Source organism: Nicotiana tomentosiformis, chromosome 3 (genome assembly GCF_000390325.3).
Source record: "Nicotiana tomentosiformis chromosome 3, ASM39032v3, whole genome shotgun sequence".
Classification (NCBI taxonomy): domain Eukaryota; kingdom Viridiplantae; phylum Streptophyta; class Magnoliopsida; order Solanales; family Solanaceae; genus Nicotiana; species Nicotiana tomentosiformis.
In genome coordinates, this window is record NC_090814.1 from 151440900 (window position 1) to 151461849 (window position 20950).

At 37.3% G+C, this 20950-nt stretch overlaps 1 protein-coding gene and 1 long non-coding RNA gene across 2 annotated transcripts; one reads left to right on the forward strand and one right to left on the reverse strand.

Annotated features, from left to right (window-relative positions):
* Positions 1 to 3167: 3167 nt before the first annotated feature.
* On the reverse strand, positions 3168 to 5649 carry LOC104113732 (ATP synthase subunit epsilon, mitochondrial). Its single transcript, XM_009623995.4, has 2 exons — positions 5406 to 5649; positions 3168 to 3430 (listed from the first exon to the last, which is right to left on the reverse strand). Exons 1-2 carry the CDS (start codon positions 5587 to 5589, stop codon positions 3402 to 3404), a joined length of 213 nt encoding a protein of 70 aa, XP_009622290.1. The 5' UTR covers positions 5590 to 5649; the 3' UTR covers positions 3168 to 3401.
* Positions 5650 to 5775: 126 nt separating this feature from the next.
* LOC104113733 (uncharacterized) lies at positions 5776 to 13749 on the forward strand. Its single transcript, XR_690261.4, has 6 exons — positions 5776 to 5921; positions 6022 to 6115; positions 7753 to 7805; positions 10326 to 10478; positions 12834 to 12992; positions 13494 to 13749. It is a non-coding gene; the product is annotated as an uncharacterized lncRNA (long non-coding RNA).
* Positions 13750 to 20950: the final 7201 nt, after the last annotated feature.

A 20950-nucleotide genomic window follows, 5' to 3' on the forward strand; every position in this document is an offset into this window, starting at 1 on the left:
TGAAAGGTTCCATAAGTACTCGTCGTTGTGTCCATCGACGGAGAATATACTATATTAGGACTCTGGTTTTGAGTTGCAAGTCTTTAATCCCACATTTGTGAATAACTATGAGGGCTTTTGAGTTTTGTATGTGAAATGTCAACTAACGGGGTTTCAAGGTTTACAAGGCAAATCACACACGTTTGCACATAAAACAGTGAGGTAAGTCTTGTATTTGGGTCTTGAGAGCGTAAAGGGCACATGACACCCAAGCCTCGTCAGACAAGCAAATCTACATGTCTTTAGTTTTTCTTTGAGCGTCTTGTTCTAAAGCAAGTTCTGACTTTGTGTGTTTGGTACGGAGGAATTGTTTTGAAAAATATCTTCACGAAAAATGAGTGATTTTATCACTTATTTTTCCTTGTTTAGTCTGTGAGTGAAAGTTTTTTTTCACAAAAAATTTTTTAGTGTTTGGTTAGAGAGTATAAAATATTTTTAGGAAAATAATTTTTTATGTTACTCTCTTCAACCCACCTTCCCCAAAATCCTCGCGTTTCCTGTACTCCCCCCCTTCCCGGATTCTATTTTTTTCAAGAATTTAATTATTCTTTTCAAAATTCACACAAACCCAAAGGAACTAATGTGCTATTTTACTTTTTCACACACGAACAACGTTGAAATTTGAGCTCGATAACTAAAAAGAAAATATTTTTTTTTGTTAAAAAAGAAAGTATTTTTTCTATAACATAAAAAGAAATTACTCATTATGTTGAATGAAAGAAAATAGTTTTTGTATATTATGAAAAGAAAATACTCAATTAGATGAAATAAAAGAAAATACTTTTCTACATCATGAAAAGAAAGTATTCATTTTGTTGAAATGAAAGAAATTATTTTTTCTACATGATTAAAAGAAAGTACTCTTTTTGTTAAAATGAAAGAAAATATTTTTTTACATCAGGAAAAGAAAATACTTAGGTTGTTGAAAGGAAAGAAAATATTTTTTCTACATCATGAAAAGAAAGTACTCTTTTTTGTTAAAATAAAAGAAAATACTTTTTCGACGTCATGAAAAAAAGTACTCATTTTATTGAAATGAAAGAAAGTATTTTTTTCTACGTCATGAAAAGAATATACTCATTTTGTTGAAATTAAAAAAAAGTACTCTATTTGCAACATGAAAATAAAATACTCTTAATAATATTTCTATTTAGGGTGGGTGGTGAACGAGGTTGGTGTGGGTGGGGGTAGGGGTTGGGATGGTTGGGTGATTGGGGTAGGGGTGGTTTGGGCTTGGTGGGGATAGGGAATAGGATGGAGAATGTTGAAAAAAAATTTTAAAAAATATTTTCCATATCTTACACCTATCCAATCAACCCCTATTTTCTCCAATTAATATCGTCTTTGCTTACTTTTATTGTGATTGTCATTAGTCAATAGTTTAGACTTTTAGTTAATTTTAGTTTTAATCACACAAATCTAAATTGGCGATCATCTTGGATAACAATTAAACTAGAAGCTACGAAAACACTGTTTAAATCTAATCCCTGTGGATACAATATTTTCTATACTATATTCGACTAGCGAGCATAATTTTGTGTTGTATTTTTAGCTCGTCAAATTTTGGCCTATTGGAGGAAAATGAGTTCATGAGAAAAATATTTTTTAAAACATTTAAGCCAACCAAACATGAAAAAATTGGAAAACATTTTCCTTCGTACCAAACACACCCTTTGTCTTTTGAAAATATTGAAATATAATAACAAATACATAAAGTCAAATTACTATCTTAAATGTTGTGGCCAGTCAATATTATCGTATAAATGTAGAATGACAGTGTTAATAGTAACAATCACTAAGTATCAAAACATTCAATTAGAGTAAGCTTATATCTATGCCTATTTGGTAACATTTTTCTCAAATTTCAGATAAGAAATATTAATCACTACTTATATGTAACAAGAAATTTACGGTTTAACGAATAATATGATGACATCAAGTTAAAAATTCAAGCCAAAACATATTGTTCGACAATATAGGCAAAATTAATTGTCAGCAAGAAAAAAGAGTTCTTCAAACTTCCAAACACCAACAGCGAAAATTCACAAATGAAATGAAACGTGTATTTAATTTGTAAACAGTTGATTGTATTGAGTTTAACATTGGTGTAAAGAGAATACTAAAAGGAAAGGGAAAGCTCTACAAAATTTTACATAAAAGCTAGTTGTTTAAAATGATCAAGCAGTTGATCATCACCTTAAACTTGGGGCCAAAAACAATTTAGGCTGCTTCACAGTCTTTCGCACAGTTCACAATCCCGTTATAAGAAAACACATAGAAAAGAAGAAAAAGAGGACCTTTTGTGCGTGGAATAATCTGTTTTATGGTAGGCAATTTAAATTGTATTTCATTTTAAACCTGCGTATGAAGATACTTGGAGTCTAGAGATGTACATGTGGCATAAACCGAAAGAATACCAATGGTTTATCTGTTTTGTTTTTGTTTTACATGTACTCATTCTCTTTGTTCAACAGCATTCACCAACTCAACCACTTACCAGTTGCTTAGTTAAGTTTTACTCTTCATCTTCCAAGACACTCTCAAGTCCAACACCCTCTCAGAAAATAAGAGAGAAGGAAAAGAAAAGAATGGTTAAAAGACAAGATTGCCCAAAAAAATAAGCTACTGTTGGAATGGTCAGCTTAAAATGGGGCAATAACGGATGAGGACCAATTAATTAGCTTAAAAGAAAGACAATGATATGGCTTGGTATCTGATTAAAACACGTCAATATTAGTTGTCTTCCTGTTGAGATGACATCGTTGACATTCTTCTTATAATTAATCTGCAACGTTTAATTATTGCTGCTTCTAGTATCAAAACTAATAGAATTTCAACACATTTTATGTGACTCGGTGTACTACATTCAGAGAGCTATGGCCCCAAGGACTTGGCTCTCCTTATAAAGAAAGAAATTCAACAATGACACCAATAAGAATTTCACATTTCTTTAGACAGGGCAACGAAAAACGACCAGTTTCAGACAGTCGCTTTAGCTACGAGCAAAATTTTGTTAACTTCTCGCCTACTCAAACACAGGCTAGAGCATCCTCGTATTAAATTCACCGCTAGGCGTAATTGCAAATTAGTGATCATCAATTCACTTGAATTTAAAAAAAAATAGAAGATTCAACATAAAGTGGCATTATACTGGGTGTGTTGTTGTTGTAGAAGATTCAACATAAACACGAGAAAGATTATCTCATTTCCATCCAACAGAAAAGATCAAAGTCTATTGGCCATATTATTGAAAGTTAAAATGTCCCAAATTCAACCTCCAGCAGATAAGCACTCTGTATAGTGCCAAGGCAGTACAAATTTCACTCAAAAGAAGAAAAAATGCTTGAGATTCAACCTTATTTTCAATCTTCCGGGGTGTCTGAGCGGATGGCTGTGACGAAGTTAAGACAAAAACTTTTGTCAGTGAGCAAACTACTAGTATTTCTAAAACCAAAATAAGGCAAGTAAAGCAAATAACGAATGCACGGACTAGTCAACCCCATCCTCCACACCCCTCGACCCACCAAAATAAAAAATATTTGAAACACCAAAAGGAACACACAACAATCATGTAGAAGTATGAACTTAATCCTGCATGTAAATACACTAATTAAGTAGCAAATTAAACATAAGACACAAGTGCACGACTTTCGTCTTCTGCCTTATTGTACCAATCTTTAAGTGGTGGCTTGCTTATTTTATGTATCCAAGGCACCACATCAACATGTGAACAGCCATGCTAATAAGACTACTCTTTTTAATTTTTCTGAAGAAAGTCACACAACATGCTGAATTCCTAAATTTTCATAAATTCAACCATTTATTGACTCAGCATGTAGAAGCAAAATATAAAGAGCGGATACATGCATGTCTGTAACATATCTGTAGATTACAGTCGCACGTTAATATCTATTAATAGAGTCTCACCATTCTGATCCTCCACTTCCTCCTCTATCCAGTTCTGTTTCACTCAAGATGTAAACATGATAAACATTATTATCGAACTTTCAATACCCCAAAATATCACCAACGCACCATCTCTACGGCCCCCCTTATCATATGTCCCCTGTCTTTATACTCAACCAAAGACTGGAAAATAACTATTAAGTAATAGTTTTTCAAGGTAACATATTAACATGGAAAACTAAACACACTATATATTTTTCATAATGAGCCAAGGCAAGAACTGGGGTGGATAAGGACAGACAAGGTTATGTTTGAACACTTGGTTAATCCTCTATCAGCAAAAAAGAGTTAAATACAGAAAATTTTAATGCCTATAAGAGAAACCAAATCCAGCACATTCCTGGAAATCTAAGACCTTGACTAACATGATATATGTTCTGATGATCGATAAGATGTTGGAGACAGAATGATATTATTGTTCTAGTTGAAAGATCAGCTATAACTAGAGCAGATGGTGGTAAGATGTGTAATTGCACTGGAATTAATTTGCGCTGCTACGTACACAACGGAAGGAAGGGATCATGTCTTGAGGACATATAATAGTCAAATCCATAATAAGCTAAAGTGCTAAACAACAAAGAGCTAAGACTAAGAAACCAAAAACACAATAACTAAATTAGACGTCAGTGGCAAGAAAGGATCATGTCTTGAGGACATATAAACCCCCCCCCCCCCCCCCCCACTTGAGCAGTACCAAATTAATTAGAATAATTTGTGGTTGGCTTGGTTGGATAAGAAAATGAAGTATTTAACACCATTTAGAAAAAACCCAATTGGATTGGTAAGATATTTCTGATTGCTATTTATAAGTTGACAAAGAGGAGAAACCAAATACCAAATAGTTAAATTAGAAAACAATGGCAAGAAGGGACATATATTAGGACGAATAATACTCAAATCCAGCATAAGCTAAACGACCAAGAGGGAAGAAATCAAAAATAAAAAAAACTAAATCAGTTGGCTCTGAGATCACTGATTAATAGAGCTCAATGCAAACTTAACATCACTCAAAATCCTTGTCAAAATCCACCTCCCTCCTATATAAGTTAGTTACATAAATTGGTGCGCTCAGTCTAACTATAAGATTTGATCTGTAGAAACCTGTCTTAAACTGATTTTAGAACTGAAATAGTGAATGAGAAAACCGAATGTTCCTTCTGGGAAAATGAAATCTCAAAGCAAACAGCTACTTATGCTACCTCAAAATAACAAATTTGCCAGAATTCATATAGAAGACCCTAAACTAAATACACGTCCATCCCTAATAAGCGAATTTGAAACGAAAATGAAACGAAAAGATCTAAAGCTGTGTGAGCAATCAAATCAGTATTAAGCAAAATATCTTAACTTCATAGCACAAATTAAAAAAAAAAAAAAAAAAGTGGAAGCGGATTGTTTACTGGGTTTCTGAGGCTTGCCATCGACCCATTTGGAGATGGAGTAGTGGACCTTTTCCCGAGTCAAGGCTTCGGTCTTGTAGGGTTCCTTAAGGCAGTTCCTGACCAGGTTGGCACACAGATTCGAGTATGTTATGTAAGTCATCCCCGCCGCTCTCCAAAAGGGTGCCGCTGCATTCGACGCCATTTCTCCTCCTTCACTTTCTTCGATTGACCGAAACGGATTACAGAGCTCGTTTGTAACGGGGCTCCGTTATTATACCCGGGTTATGGTTTTACTATAATACCCTTGAAATGTTCCTGAAACGGAGGGCAATTTCGTCAATTAAATCAATATGCCACTTTTTCCCTTCAGAATCAGTGAATCTCACTCGCCCTCTGAATTCTATTTTGATTGGAGGATTAAACAAGAACTTCCTTTTATTGACAAAGCATATGATAAACGAGGCCTTTCGTCAGTGTTTTACTTATTCCCATTATGTGTAGAACATTCGAAATAGGAAAACCGTAATTCCTCAGGTATTTTTATTTTAATATTTGACAGAAATTAGTGGTTCTTCAGGTAAATTAAAAAGTTTTTTTAATGGCCTCTTTTTTTTTCCTTTTCTTTGTTTGGCAGAATGCAGAAAAGGTAATTTGGGGTTCTAGTTCAGTTTATTGAGATGCTTATGAATATCAAGGTGGATTTCTAGAATCAGGGAAAATATGGAAAGGTATTTAACTGGTTCCCACTTATGTTTAAACTAGTATGGTTATTTATTTATTATATATTTTGATAGGTGTTCTTGTTAAAGTAATTGTAGACTTGATTACATTACTACTTTTGGATTTTGGTAATCTCTTGCATTGCTTCAGCACGTGTTAACTGCATAGCTTTAGCTTGTTCAAAATTTGACTGTATCTGGGAATTAAGTTCTATTCTCATTGTCGCGTAATGTCTCGTGTATTAGAATTGTTGGCACTTGATGAATGCCTGCCTTTTGAGGCGCCCTTAATGTGTCAACAATGTAGGTATAAACCATCTCATGAATGACTATAGTCTTTGATTAGATGCGTCTTTCTTGTTTTATTTTGTTTCGGTAGTGGGTTGGGGATAGAGGGGGAAGGAAGTCTACCTTGCTTTGGGTACCACTATATTGATCAAGCCTGATCAATTGAATACTAAAGTTTGGATTGCGCTTTATTAATGCCTATGAGTAGGATTATATTTGTAAAAAGAAAATAGTCAAGGATTTTCCAATCTGGGGCTTATTTCAATTCCGTGCTTACTTAGGAGAACCAATAGATGGAAAACAAATAGGCTGCATTTATTACTTTTTCAGTCTGTAATCTAGTAACTGGATTGCTTTATTGATAACTTAGTAACTGGCTTGGTTAGAAATCCCCTAAAGCCTGCAAATATTTTCACCTTGGTTGTGTCATCTCAAAACAGAAGATTCAACATAGAACAACAGTTTCAACTCTTGAGTGGTGAAAAAAAAACACTAAAATGGGAGAGAACAAGGGCAAGAATCCTATTGAAAAGGGGATGGATCAGACATGTGTGCTTGCCCTCGAGGCACCTTCACTTTCTGGCAGTTCGGCTAGACCTCGACGACCCAGAAAGATGAAAGCCCGCGCTGATGGTACTGGCTATCCAATTTTTGTTTGGTTGTATAATTGTTGATTTTTTTTCCAGTTTTGTTTCACATATGTCCCGTGTCTTCAAAACCTCTAGATTTTGCCGAACCTCTATTAAGGAAAGAAAAGGAATATGGAAAATGGTGTCTTTCTTTCTTTCTTTCTTTTTCACCCTCTCCCACTCAAAAGGAATAGGAGTGGGGTTTTATATCTTTCTCCCATCTCCTTTATCAACCAAAAAGGAAAAAGGAAGAAAATCTGGACACCATCCCCCTGGTGAAAAAAAAAAGAAAAAAAAAGTTGGAAAGCAAGTTGAATGTACAAATTCTATTGTTATTAGTTGCACAACCTATGCTCTTTTAAAATTTCTATTGCTCAAAGTATTTTTCATGAGGTCAGGTTGAATGTGTATGTGCAAAAAGAATAAAGAGGACTGCGTGTTATGTGTCTCAAAGCTCTCTAACTTATAATACCCATTTGCTTTGCGATCTAATGCTGTTAATTTTGGTGGGGGACTAATGCTATTGTGCTGCCCAGATCATATGGTTCTATAGATATACGCTTTTTCTAGAACTGTTTGCATATTTTACATTGATGCTCCTCGACACGTATGTCGTATTCAATGCTTCTGTCAGTTGAATATTTATGTTGTGCATGTAACAGAACATTCATGTAATACTCCATATATAAATTCTGAAACTAAACACTCTTATTACATTTATTCTTGCAGAACCAAAGCATGAAGGGTTACTTGCGGATTCCTTGATTATCAATTCAGGAGAGGTTTCATTTTTGTACTTCTCCAGTGTTCATATTCTTTTGGACATGAAAAACTTTCTTGTTCTGTGTGCTATTTTCTTCTCTAACATCGGTGTATTTCTTACCTTTTCTATTTGTGAAAGAAAAGTATATTTCTTACCTTGTCATCTAGTATGCTTTTGTTCTGGTGCAATCCATAATTATCTGGTTGTCCTTTTCATGTAATGCGTTTCCGATTCCACCAAGTGTGCTTATGTCTCCTTGATTTAGTTTGCTTCATCATCTTCATAATGACAATATGGCATTGCTTTGTGGATGGAGACTTTGAATTTTAGCATGGTAAATTGAACCAAGGAGCTGAATTTTAATAACTGTAAATGGACAATGGATGGAGACTAAGGCCATAAGTTTTATGCTCATTATCTTCTAAGAAGGTGACTTTTTATTTTCATTCGCTCAAATCATTCTTTGCTGCTGATGGTTTCTTGTCACCGCCAAAACCTAAAAACATAGAGCCAAACCTTCCAGAAAGTTCTCATTCTGTTTATAAAACCTCTATTTCCTAACCAAAACACAAAACATTGTTCATAGCACGGTTAAAGTTTTGGAAGCTTTCTAGAATCTCAGACTGTTGATCAAACCTTTTAGCTAAAGATCCTTTGTCCGTGGTCTATCCTAGAAATTTGGGCTTAAGCTGCATGTATCTATGGCTCTTCGTGTTTCCGACAACATTTTCAAGCAGGTTAAACTATAAAGTACTTGCAATCCTTGAAACCAATATTTTTCTAAAATAACAGTGGCATCCGGGCCAATGTACTTGCCCCTCAACTATTTCCACTGAGTACTTGCATCCTTCCACCAATATAGGTACCGTATAACTTTGCCTTCAAACCCTGGTCTCCTGTGGTCTTCATTCTAACACCCTTGGGCTACTCCCACAAACACAATTTCACTGCTGATATCTTGACTGCTTACCTATTGTATGACTTTCCATTAGTAAGTCTAACTATTTTGCCTCTGGCCATGATAGAGGTGTCACTTTTCGACGTTTTCTGTAGAAATTTAGTACAAAACCATACTCAAAATTAGGAGACTAATTCTCTTCGGAGCTTCTTACCTCGTAAGGGAACTTGCTAAATAATAGAAGAAGGAATATTTTTGTTTTGATAGATTAGTGGCAAGAATTCTTCCAGAGGTAATATTTCACTATTTGTTGAAAAATCATTTTCTGCCTTGGTGCTGAGTAATAATGTCAGAAGCTCGCTGGAAGGAAGATACACTGCTTATTAAGCATCTGAATTTACAAAAAAAGGAAGAAAAGAGAAGAAGTAAATAAATATAAAATTTTCAGCAATTACTGTACTACCTGAAATTAATAAGTCTTACCAAGACCCTACATCACCCGTGTCTTTGACATTCACTATTGCAATTCTGACTTTCTTATCCTCCAGTCGCTACATGTACCTTATGTAAGTAATTTTCAACTCTCAATAGTATAATATTAAAAGAAGAATTGATTAAGTTCTCATTCGTAAACAGAAGGCACCCATTGGTGTTTGAAGATTACATTACTGGCTTGACCATTATATATTGCTGTATCTTTTATGCAGTTGGAAATGCTTCTTTTGGCATACTAGCTTAATGTTCTCTAATACGTGGATCATTATGATCTGGAAAAAAAGAAAATTGGATACATTACCTATGTGTAGTACTGTTGGTGTAGGTTATATTAGGTAGTTGCGTATATTGAATCAATCAACTATGCTTCAATCCTAAACAAGTTGAGGTCAGCTACATATATCTTGATATCATCGAGAAAATCAGGTCATATGGAACAAAAACTGCGTGAAGCATATCTCTAGGGTTTTAAATATGCTTGCAGAAAACCCGACATGCACTTTTGTTCCCTGACAAATAAGAGTGAAAGTGGTTAGGGTAATAAACTTGTTACATAAGCTTTAATTTTTAAATTTTGGATCAACGATGTGGCTGATATATTCTATAGTAATAACAAAGGATGTGGGTTTTCTACCTTATTTTATAAGCCTAGAGGCCTAAAGGATAATTGCAGTGGCCTACCAGATGGCTGTAAACGAAATATATAGACAAGAATATGACTTTAAAAAAATAGCAATGTAAAATGCTACGTAGCTCGGTGGCGGTCATCATGATGTTTTTCTCCTCCCTCCATTTGTTAGACATACTAAATTTAGCCATCCTGTTGAATGGTAGTAAAAGACTAACGTGGTTTGATGTATTATGTCTTGTTTTATAACTTCTCTATGGGTAGTAGCAATCAGTGAAAACTAGCAGGCTCTTCTTGTAGTTTGCAGTTAGATTGCGGACCTTCTGTTAATCTTCCCAATGGTTGTCATGTTCATTAGTTTATTACCGCTTCAGATTTGTTTGATAATAAATTGGAAATGTACTTCTTTCATGTTCTCCATTTTCTTTTGACTAAGCAATGAGATTTTTTACAAAAGTAGGCAAGCTGTACATAGTGGGTGATAGAAGTGCACTCAAAGAACTCCATTTACCTTTCAGGATGTTGGAGAAAAAGTTCTGTCTTATTTTCGGAACAGCACCACTAATTCTGTAAGTTCCCATGGTCGCACGCAGACGGGCATTATCTTGTCAGCTACTGGTTCAGTTTTGCACCCGATAATGGATACAGAAAATTCATCAGCTTCAGATAAGGTACCTGATTATCTTATTTGCATTATTTCTGTTTGCATCTCAAGAGTTTATTCCAAAGCAACGATCGTGGCAGATCATTACAAGGAACTATAATGGATTGCAGATAGTGAATCTCTGTTTTTCTCCTTTAATAGGTAGTGCGCATAATGTGTTCTCTAGATATGCAAAGGAGATTTCTAATGTTATGTGTGTAAGAATTCTTACTGGTAAGAGGAATCTCATTAGGTTTAGAAGCTACGTTTTGTGTTCTAAATGCTAGAGCCTAATAAGGTGTGATTGAAATAATGCATTTAACTTAAATGATTTCCTTGGGATTTGGAAGGCAAATCTAGATTTAATACAGCTTAAGAAGGCTAAGCTAAACTCAAGCCTGCGAGGCTTCTTTTATTTATGTTAGCTGAGCTCAAATGTAGTCGAGCTGTATGGTGTTTGAACTTTTGACTTATGGGCAAGTCACGAAATGGATCTAAAGTGGTGAGTTTGCTCCACTAAAGTTAAAATGGATTAGTGTTTCTTTAATATAAGGCAGAGAAAGAATAATGAACAGAAGCGTGTCAATGGAGCCTTTCCCGTTCAACGAGTTACATGTGCACATATATGCTCTCGAGTTGGTTTGGAGACTGAGATGGTGCCTATTCTGTTCCTTGTCTTTTTCTTTGTCTGGTGGGACCAGGAAGGAAGTCTAAACAAAGATTTGAAGTGTGTTTGACATTTATTGGCGTTTCTGGTTTTTGATCCTTTTGTAGTTAAATTGGAATAAACGTTGTTGATGGTAATCTCAAAAAGGGAATTTCTTTTTCTTCACTGAGATAAGTGGGAATCCATTCATTGCACTCGACGAGTGTGCATGGTTAGTCTAAAGATACTGAACATATTAGGCACCGCAATAATTAGCATTCGTTAAGCTAATATAAGATAAACTCAACATACTTTAAACTAGTTAGGATCCCGTAGCTAAGGAAGTCTTAACGACTCAGTTTCATAAGATACTTAAACTAAAATGTTATGACACTCTCATTATAGATACTATAATTAGCATTCATTAGACTCGACGAGTATGCATGATTGGTCAAAAGGGTTTAAACACATTACTGCCATAATAATTAGCATTGGATAAGCTAATAAAATAAATTTTATATGTCGCAAACTGGTTAGGATGACGTAGCTAAGGAAGTATTAACTATTAAGCTTCATAAATTAGATATACTAAAGTATTGTGATAATTAAAAAAAAAAAATCTCAATATGGATAAAAAAATTTGTAGTAGTAAATACTCTCTCTACCCTGTCGGAGTGTCATGTTTCCTTATGAAGAATCAATTTGGCTAACCTAAATAGCACTATTCCAAGATCATTAAGTTGTTTTATTGAGAGTATAACGTAAACGTTTTAGTAACTACATAAAAGATTCGGCATCTTAATTTAGCACAGATAATCTAAACAGTTGTTGTGGTAATTAGATACGAATATAACTTTACATTTTCTCACTTATAATTGTGGTAATCTGTAAGCTGTTCTTTTGAAATCTATTAACTTCAATATTAGAAAGGGTGTACAACCAAGTCTGTTCTTGGAAAGTTTGTTAAGTATGGAGCTTATTTACGAAATAGTAGTCCTCCTTCCTCTTTATCAAAAGTAGTCCTCCTTCCTAATTTTTGTAACAGACTTTCAATTTGGAAGTGTTGAATTGTTATATGGCCCATTAAAGGTTTAAACTCGCTTTGTCATGTGCAGACCTGTTTCTTCTGGGACAAATACGTGAAAAAAACTGTCTATGGTTTGCTTAGACTCCAACCTGAACCTCAAAATCTTTGACATACTTATAAATGATATGATTTTGCTTGACTTTCACGAGTTTTATGCTTGAACTTCAATTTTCAACTCAATTTAAATATGATGTCATGTTTCCCTATGAAACTAACCTTTTAGTTATATTAATATTTCTTATGTGATGTTTCCCTACTTTCCTAAAGACTAACCTTTTTAATTATCTTCTATTATTTGAGTCAAATATAGATATTAGACTCCACAATTCGTGCAAACTGTATCACTTAAAAATGGAAGGCTAGTAATAATATGGATCTTGACTGTAATTATGAAGTTTCTGAAATAAACTATTTAAAATTAGGAGTGCCCTTCCATACCTCTTGGAATTTTTTGTTGAAGGCACTGTTTTTGAGAAGGAAAATAACAAATAGTATAAAAAGATATATATCAATTATAAGGCACTGTTATGTTGCTCATTCTGCTTATTAAATTTCATCGTTGGTTAACCATTCTTACTCTGTAAACTGGAATTTGGAATTTACCGATCTTGAACTCTTAAGATACTTATCTTAAACATGTCATCCTGCAGGGTTCATTTTCAATAATAAAGCTTGGGGGGAAATATATTATATCTGAAGATGGTCAAGTTCAGCAAGAAGGACCACTGACTATACTCTGTGCTGGTTCATCTGGTGTTGCTGTTGGAGGTCGAGTTAATGGTCGTCTGGTTGCAGTGGACCTGGTCCAGGTTCTTACTACTTACTTCTTTGATGCCAAAATTACCACTTCCTTTTTCAGAATATCTGTTGGTGCCAAGTGCCAACTATGAATTTGAAGTGTCAGAGATTCTATTTCACTCAAATAAGTACTATTATGAAGCATTTATGGAGGACTCACTTATATCCTGCAAGTTTAAATAGAATAGTTATTATCTCGGACATGAATCTTGTATTTTGTTTCTCCTTTGTTTTGGTTCTAAGCTTCTCCAGGTTAATGTAGATTAAAAGGTCCATCCTAGTAGTTTCAATTATTCTTTTTCCACTTGTTCTTGTTGTGGATGAATTTTATGTAGGTTCAATGCATAGTTTTACATTCCCCCCACCGCGCTTGTAGCCAAATCCCTACTACACACCCCTCCTTCACGGGAAACCTTTTATACACCAAACATTTCCTCGAGTGTGTCTAAGCTTTTTATGTAAGCATTATTACCATGAAGTCATGAATGATGTCTAATTTGGTGTCCTTGCAGGTTCTGGTGGGTCGTTTCTGCGCATAAACCAAGAGAAGGTGAAGCGAAAATTTGAAGAGCTGCAAGCACCTCTTGTTTTGCTAGTTTTGTTTCTCCATCAACATCTGTGCTTTCTATTCTTCTTTCGTTATACTTTGAAACAAAAAATGGATTGGTTACCTTTCATGGTGGTTTCTCTTGACATTGACCAGGATAGTGCAACTAAAAAGCTTAATATTGTTTATTGATGGAAAACCTTAAAACTTCTTTTGGATGATCTTCTGTAGTTGAGTACCTTTTTGTAGGGCGAGTATTTGCATTTTGCAGGAAATGTCCTAGTTTTTTTGCCTTATGGAGCCCGGTTTATTTAGAGCAAAAATACAGAGAGTCAGAAAAACATTAATGAATTTTAAAATTAAAAAATTGACATTAGAGTGGGATGTTGGGCGACAATTTTCCTTTTCCGAGGTTGCATGATATGTTCCTTTCTTAAAATATAGATATATAAACACAATCTTCACACACTGATACAACACATGAAGATCAGATCATTGAGCAATTTGTTGGACAAGGGGGGAGAATCGTGGTCGCATTGGCATAGTTGAGTGATAAATATGTATATGAAAGACACGTGTTTTATATTCATTGGAGGTGTAAATACTAGTTACAAGTAAATTTTTATGAGGATCACTTAGGAATCTGGATATTCAGATGAAAGCTAAATAGAATATATATTTGTTGTTTATTTCCCTTTTGCACCACTCCAATTTGCTTGAGACTGAAGGTAGTAATTGTTAGCACCAGTGGGAATAAAAGAAAGAGTGTTGGACTTAAAATTGTAACCCACGTTAAGTGTGTTTACTGAACCATTAGATAAAGTAAATCATAATAGAGCCCTTGAACAATAGTTTGAAATAAAAATTAATTGCAGTGTAATGAAAGAAGATCCCAAAAGTGAAATGATTACTGGTAACTGGTATTGGTAAGATGTCGAATCAAGTTTGAGACAATAATGTGAAGTATTACAGTATTATTATTAGCTCGACCGTTGAAGAGGAAAAACAATATTTCCATTTAATGAAAGATGCGAAGTTTTTTTTTTTTTTTAAAAGGTGGATCAAACGTTAGACTTATTAGGAGAGTAATTGAGAAATAAAGATATCATATAAAAATGTGAATAGTTGACCAATAAAATTAATAAGGTCAAATTTATTAGTGTATACGGTCAAAACCGATTTGCCCTTCGATGGACCGATGGTCGTTTTCATAATACCGGGATGAGATCTGAAGCCAGGTTACCAAGCTCAAGATTCAGGGACCGATCAATACCGAGCTCGAAGTCATTATCGAGCTCGAGTCCAAAAAGAACGAATGGACCTACCACCAGTCACAGACGATTGGGTTGTTCAAGCTTTCACTCAAGGTCTGAACGAACGAAGCTCGATAGCTTCACGACGGTTGAAGCAGAACCTGATCGAGTACCCAGCTGTTACCTGGGCCGATGTACACAATCGATATCAATCGAAGATCAGAGTTGAAGACGACCAGTTGGGTTCTGGGTCCATTATTAAAAGGGACATCAACCGAGAACAAAGGCCGATCAGGGACCGATACCGGCCGTATAGTGGAGATCATAGGGGTAACGAACCAAGACGTAACTCCGTACAAGGCGATAAAAGAGGTGATCGAGGCCAAGGGTCTTGGGGGCTGATGAACAGGAACGGGTTCGACAGGCATACCGGACCTAAGAAAGCACCATGGTTATCGGAATATAACTTCAACATCGATGCATCCGCCATCGTATCAGCTATCGGACGCATCAAAGATACTAAATGGCCTCGACCCCTGCAGACCGATCCTGCCCAGAGGAATCCCAATCAAATGTGCGAATATCATGGCACTCATGGCCACAGAACAGAAGATTGCAGGCAACTGAGAGAAGAGGTAGTCTGGTTATTCAATAAAGGGCACCTTCGAGAACTTTTAAGTAACCGGGCCAAAAACCATTTCAAAAATAGGGGTTTCAGTAGACAAAACGAACAAGAAGAGCTACAACACATCATCCACATGATCATTGGTGGGATCGATACCCCCCAAGGTCCGATGCTTAAACGCACTAAGATGTCGATCATAAGAGAGAAGCGATCCCGGACTCAGGATTACGCACCCACAGTGTAACGACCCGGCCGGTCGTTTCGGGAGTTATAGTCCCGTTTCCCCAATTTCTGTTTCCTTTATTCTCTTAAGCTATATTATGATATACCGGGTTAGTTGGTTCGGACCCGGAGTGATTTAAGAGTGGAATGAGACACTTAGTCTCTTATTTAGAACCTTAAGTTGGAAAAGTCAACCAGATATTGACCTATGTGTAAACGATCTCGGATTTGAATTCTGATGGTTCCGTTAGCTCCGTTAGGTGATTTTGGACTTAGGAGTGTGTCCAGAATGTGATTTGGAGGTCCGTGGTAGAATTAGGCTTGAATTGGCGAAATTGAAAATTTGGCGATTTCAGTCGGCAGTGAAAAATTTGATATCGGGGTCGGAATGGAATTCCGAAAGTTGGAGTAGGTTCGCAGTGTCATTTGTGATGTGTGTGAACAATTTGAGGTCATTCGGACGTGGTTTGGTTGGTTTCGGCATCGGTTGCCGAATTTAAAAATTTAGAAGTTCTTAGGCTTGAATCCGAGGGTAATTTGATGATTTGATATTGTTTTGAGTTATTCGAAAGTTCGACTAAGTTGGTATGTTGATATATGACTTGTTGGTATTTTTGTTGAGGTCCCGAGGGCCTCGGGGTGATTCCGGGAGGTTAACGGATTTGTCGAAGTTGGAATTTGCAGCTGGAGCTGCTGCTTCTGCTATTTCCGCACTTGCGGAAGGAAGAGTCGCAGGTGCGAGGCCGCTGGTGCGCATGGGGAGTGCGCAGGTGCGGGCAACGCTGGGCTAGGCATGATGCACAGGTGTGAGTTGGAGGTCGCATCTACGAGCCCGCAGGTGCGAAACCTGGGGCGCAGATGCGAAAAGGGAAATGCTGGGCAGGCTTCGCAGAAGCGGAGGAAACGCGCAGGTGCGCCTTCGCAGGTGCGACGGGTTTGCCGCAGATGCAGAGTCTGGGCGCGTAAGTGAGTTGCGCAGGTGCGGCTCCTTGGACCACGGGTGCGGTCGCGCGGGTGCGACAAAATGGCCGCAGTTGCGAAAAACCTAGGCAGAAACCATAAATAGAACCCTTTTGCGAATTTGGTTCATTTCCACCATTTTCAAGTCGGTTTGTGGAGCTTTTGGAGTGATATTTGAAGGGTGATTCAAGGGCTATCAGTGAGGTAAGTTGCTTGAGCCCTAATACTTGTATTTATGGTGATTTTCCGCTATTTAGTCATTGTAATTAGTGAAAATGAGGGGTTAGGGCTGGGAATTTTTGGAGAAGTAATTTAAGGATTTGAAGAACCAAACGATGTCGGATTTTGATGAATTTGGTATGGTTAGACTCGTGAGTGAATGAGGTTTCTATTTTTGTGAATTTTGTCGGATTTTGAGACGTGGGCCCGGGGTCCGAGTTTTAGTCAATTTCGGGTTTTGGTCTAATTTTATAGTTTTTCTTGTGGAATTCATCCAATTAGCGCGTATTGATGGTATTGTACTGATTGTGAATAGATTCGGAGCATTTGGAGGCCGAGTCCAGAGGCAAGAGCATTGTGGGGTAGAGATTTGACCGGTTCGAGGTAAGTAACGATTGTAAATCTAGTCCTGAGGGTATAAAACCCCAGATTTTGTATCAATCTACTATTTTAGTGATGCACATGTTAGGTGACGGGCGTGTGGGCGTGTACTGTTGGGGATTTGTGGCTTGGTCCGTCCCGTAGCAACTATAAAGTTGCATACTTTGTTGAAACCATATGATACTTATATGTTTTAGAAAGAGTTTCTGTAAATTGGGCTGAATGTCATGTTTGGGCCTTGTGCCAATGCTGTTTGGACCCTTAGGGGCCTTTTCTTACCATCCTCTCATTGTTTTCGATTGGAAATCTATATTCAGTGATGTTTATACTTGTTTATTGCATAACTCAGTTTTATGACTATATTTTGATGCATATAAATATTTTGGGCCGAATGCCCTGTTTTACTGAAATGCCTGAGTGGCTTCAGAGGTTTATGAGTGAGTGAGGCCGAGGGCCTGATTTGTGAGGATGAGCGTGGATCGGGGCTGCCCGCCTGCAATATACTTTATTATTATAGCATGTGAGTTGTCCGCGCAGATTATAGCTCTTGTCCGGAATTTATACACCCCCCCAGTGAGCGCAGGTACCTACTAAGTTCGAGTGTCAATGCCGAGTGCTGAGTGACTGGGAGGTATGAGTGATTGTGAGGTATGCCCGAGTGGCAAGAGTGATTGTGAGGTATGCCCGAGTGACACGAGTGACTGTGAGGTTTGCCCGAGGGGCTGTATATGAGTGATGTTTTGCCCGAGGAGCTGTTTATGATTTCATCATTTTGCTCACCTTTGCATTTTTCCTCTGTTTGAAAACTGTTGAAAAATATCTTTCAATGATTTTTACTGGAACTGGGTTTTGATTCAAATCCTGATTTTAAAAGCATGTGGTATTTTACTGAGATTTCCTGATATGAACGTTATATGCTTTATTGCTCGTCACTACTGCTCAGTCTTTATTTATTGTTGTTACTTACTGAGTTGGCGTACTCACGTTACTCCCTGCACCTTGTGTGCAGATTCAGGTGTAGCTGGACACGGTAGCGGTTATTGAGTGTTCTGGTTGCAGATTTTCTTGGGAATAGTAAGGTAGCTACCTGGTGATCGCAGCCCTGCTCTTCTCCCTCTTATCTTCCTCTAGTTGTATTTAGCTATTTTTCAGGATGAGTTAGCCTTGATATTGTTAGACAGATTGTAGTAGATGCTCATGACTAGTGACACCCCGATGTCGGGCTTTTCCTTCCGCACTTTTATTTTGATTGGAACTTATTTACGAAGGTTTTTATGTTAAATAACATTGAAATTATCTTTGAAATAAAAATATCTGTTTGTTTTGGAAATGAGTTGACTCGCCTAGTTCCACGATAGGCGCCATCACGATAGGGGTTAGTTTGGGTTGTGACAGATTGGTATCAGAGCCTAGGTTACATAGGTCTCACGAGTCATGAGCAGGTTTAGTAGAGTCTTGCGGATCGGTACGGAGACGTCTGTACTTATCTTTGAGAGGCTGCAGAACCCTTAGGAAAATTTCACTTTCTTATATTCTATCGTGCAAAATTGATTCAGCTTAAAACATAACTCTTTGAATTCCTTCCACGCATTCGTATGTGCACATGAGCGCTCGGTATCAGTTGTGCATCACTGACTTGTGATTCTATGAACGAGGTTCGAGATGTGTATTATATGTTTTGGTGATGGGCTAGTCTGGAGGACTTGAAGCCAGGTTTAAACCATAGTTTTGGCTCGGTAGCTTCAGTTGTAACCTGTACATTTGGACTCATATGTCAGGTAATGCCCCTACGAGTGGAATTCGTGGCTCGATGAGCGGTGGAATGGCTTTGTGATAAGTATGATGTAACTGCGGGATGTGTTAAGACGATTTGAATGCGACGAGAAGTGTTTCCTTGAAATGTAAAGGAAGGCCATTGGGCACTTGATTTTCATTTTGATGTGACGTACGGTCTCGAGTGTGAATGTTTTGAAGGATCTTTCACGTTGTTAAATTTTGGGGCAAATTAAATTCTCATGTCTTGTCAATGAGTTTGGACTCAAGAAGAGTAAGTGATTGTGTAGTAATTGTGGTTGCGAATGGGTATTTTTGATGTTGGTGGCTCGAGAAAGATAATTTTTGAAGAGACTTAGAGTCAGTAATATTTTATTGGTTCAGGTGCGACAGAGATACATTTCGATTTGATGCAGTGGTTGGGTAGCAAAGTACGAGGGAAGACATGACGGGAAGTGTTTCGCGGTGGTTGAAGTACTAGCAGGTCAAGTAGGAGAAGTAGAGGTTGAGAAGTTTCTTAAAGGAGATGATTTAACCGAAGTAAGAGTGGCAGATTAGCATATGAATTCATTAGTAGGGTAGTCGTGCGCCTTGAGAAGGTGTAGAATGGTTTGGAATCGTGTTAGTATGTGAATCGGCTTGCAGACTCTATTTGGAGTGATGGTTAGTGTACAAAGGAAAATTGAAAATGGCAGAAAGGAGTGTGTTTGAAATGAATAGAGGCGTGGAGATCTGATTATCGTGTCAGGTGCAATATGACTTGAGTTCGGAAGGTATTGTTGACGTACAATTGATGTCAATAGGGAAAGTTCAGACTTATACAAATGGTGGGAGAGCATGAACTCAGGAGAATTTACGGATTTAGTGGTCGTTGCACCCAGTGCAGTGTCATTGGAAGATGTCGGTAAGGAATTCCACATGTGGGTTATCTCTTATGTGCAGCTAGCGGTGGCGTGATGTTGATGAAGCTTTTGCGAGGAATATTACTTGCTACCCGGTAGGAGGTCGCGTGTGTGATTTTGGCTGGAGATTCAGAATGTTCATGAAAGGCTTAATAAAAGACTTCGAGAAGTCTGGCAGGTTAACGGTGCGAGACCTTGGTAATTGAGAAGGAGAAATCCTTGCGGGTTCTAATTTTATATAATTGCAGCTTAAGGCTAAGTGGGGGAGTCTGTTATCGACGAGTTGATTGCACGGTTATGGGTCGTATTAGTTTCGGTTCGGGGTATACCGGTGAATCAGTTATGACTTGCAGAGGTCGAGATCGAGGATGACTCGGGTAAAGGAATTTTTGGACACAAGTTGTACTACACCCTATGGTTATAGGAGGACCATAAAATAATTGAGTGGTTATTCACAGAGAATGTAGTGTACATGGAGCGGGAATTTGCTCGGTTGCGTAGGAGTGTGGGTTACTCTTTGTTCCCTTGGGTGTTGGTGTGCTAATGGGGCACAGGTCATTTCGGTCCGTTTGGTCGGTTAATTCGAGAATGGTTACAATGGTATCGAGATTTATAAATATGGCTAGAAAACTGGGAGTTGCATTGAACGGTGTTGAGACTCGTGGCATCTTATATCATTGTGAATTATGCATTTCAGTATCAAGAAGGTGAAGGAAACAGTTTTAGGTTCACATAAAGTCTCTTCGGAGTAAGCATTTTTGGTTGTGGAACCTTTGGGATACATAAAAAGGGAATTCGGTGGCTTATAAGATTTAGGGCATCGTGATTCTATGCTAGAGTTCGTGGGGTAAGTTTTAGTTAAGGATAGTAGTGTTCTAACAAGGAAAAAGTAGCAATTTGAAGGCAATATAGAAAGAACTTGGAGAAATAGGACAGCGGGTTAGCACAGTAATGGGTATGATCGGTTCTTTGGGTACTTATGATGTGGCTAGTATCTACAGGTGTTTCGTGCCAATGCTCTCGAATTTGACAACCTGTGTGGCTTGGTGGAGTTAGAGGAATTCAGTTCAGATAGCTTGGTTATGTG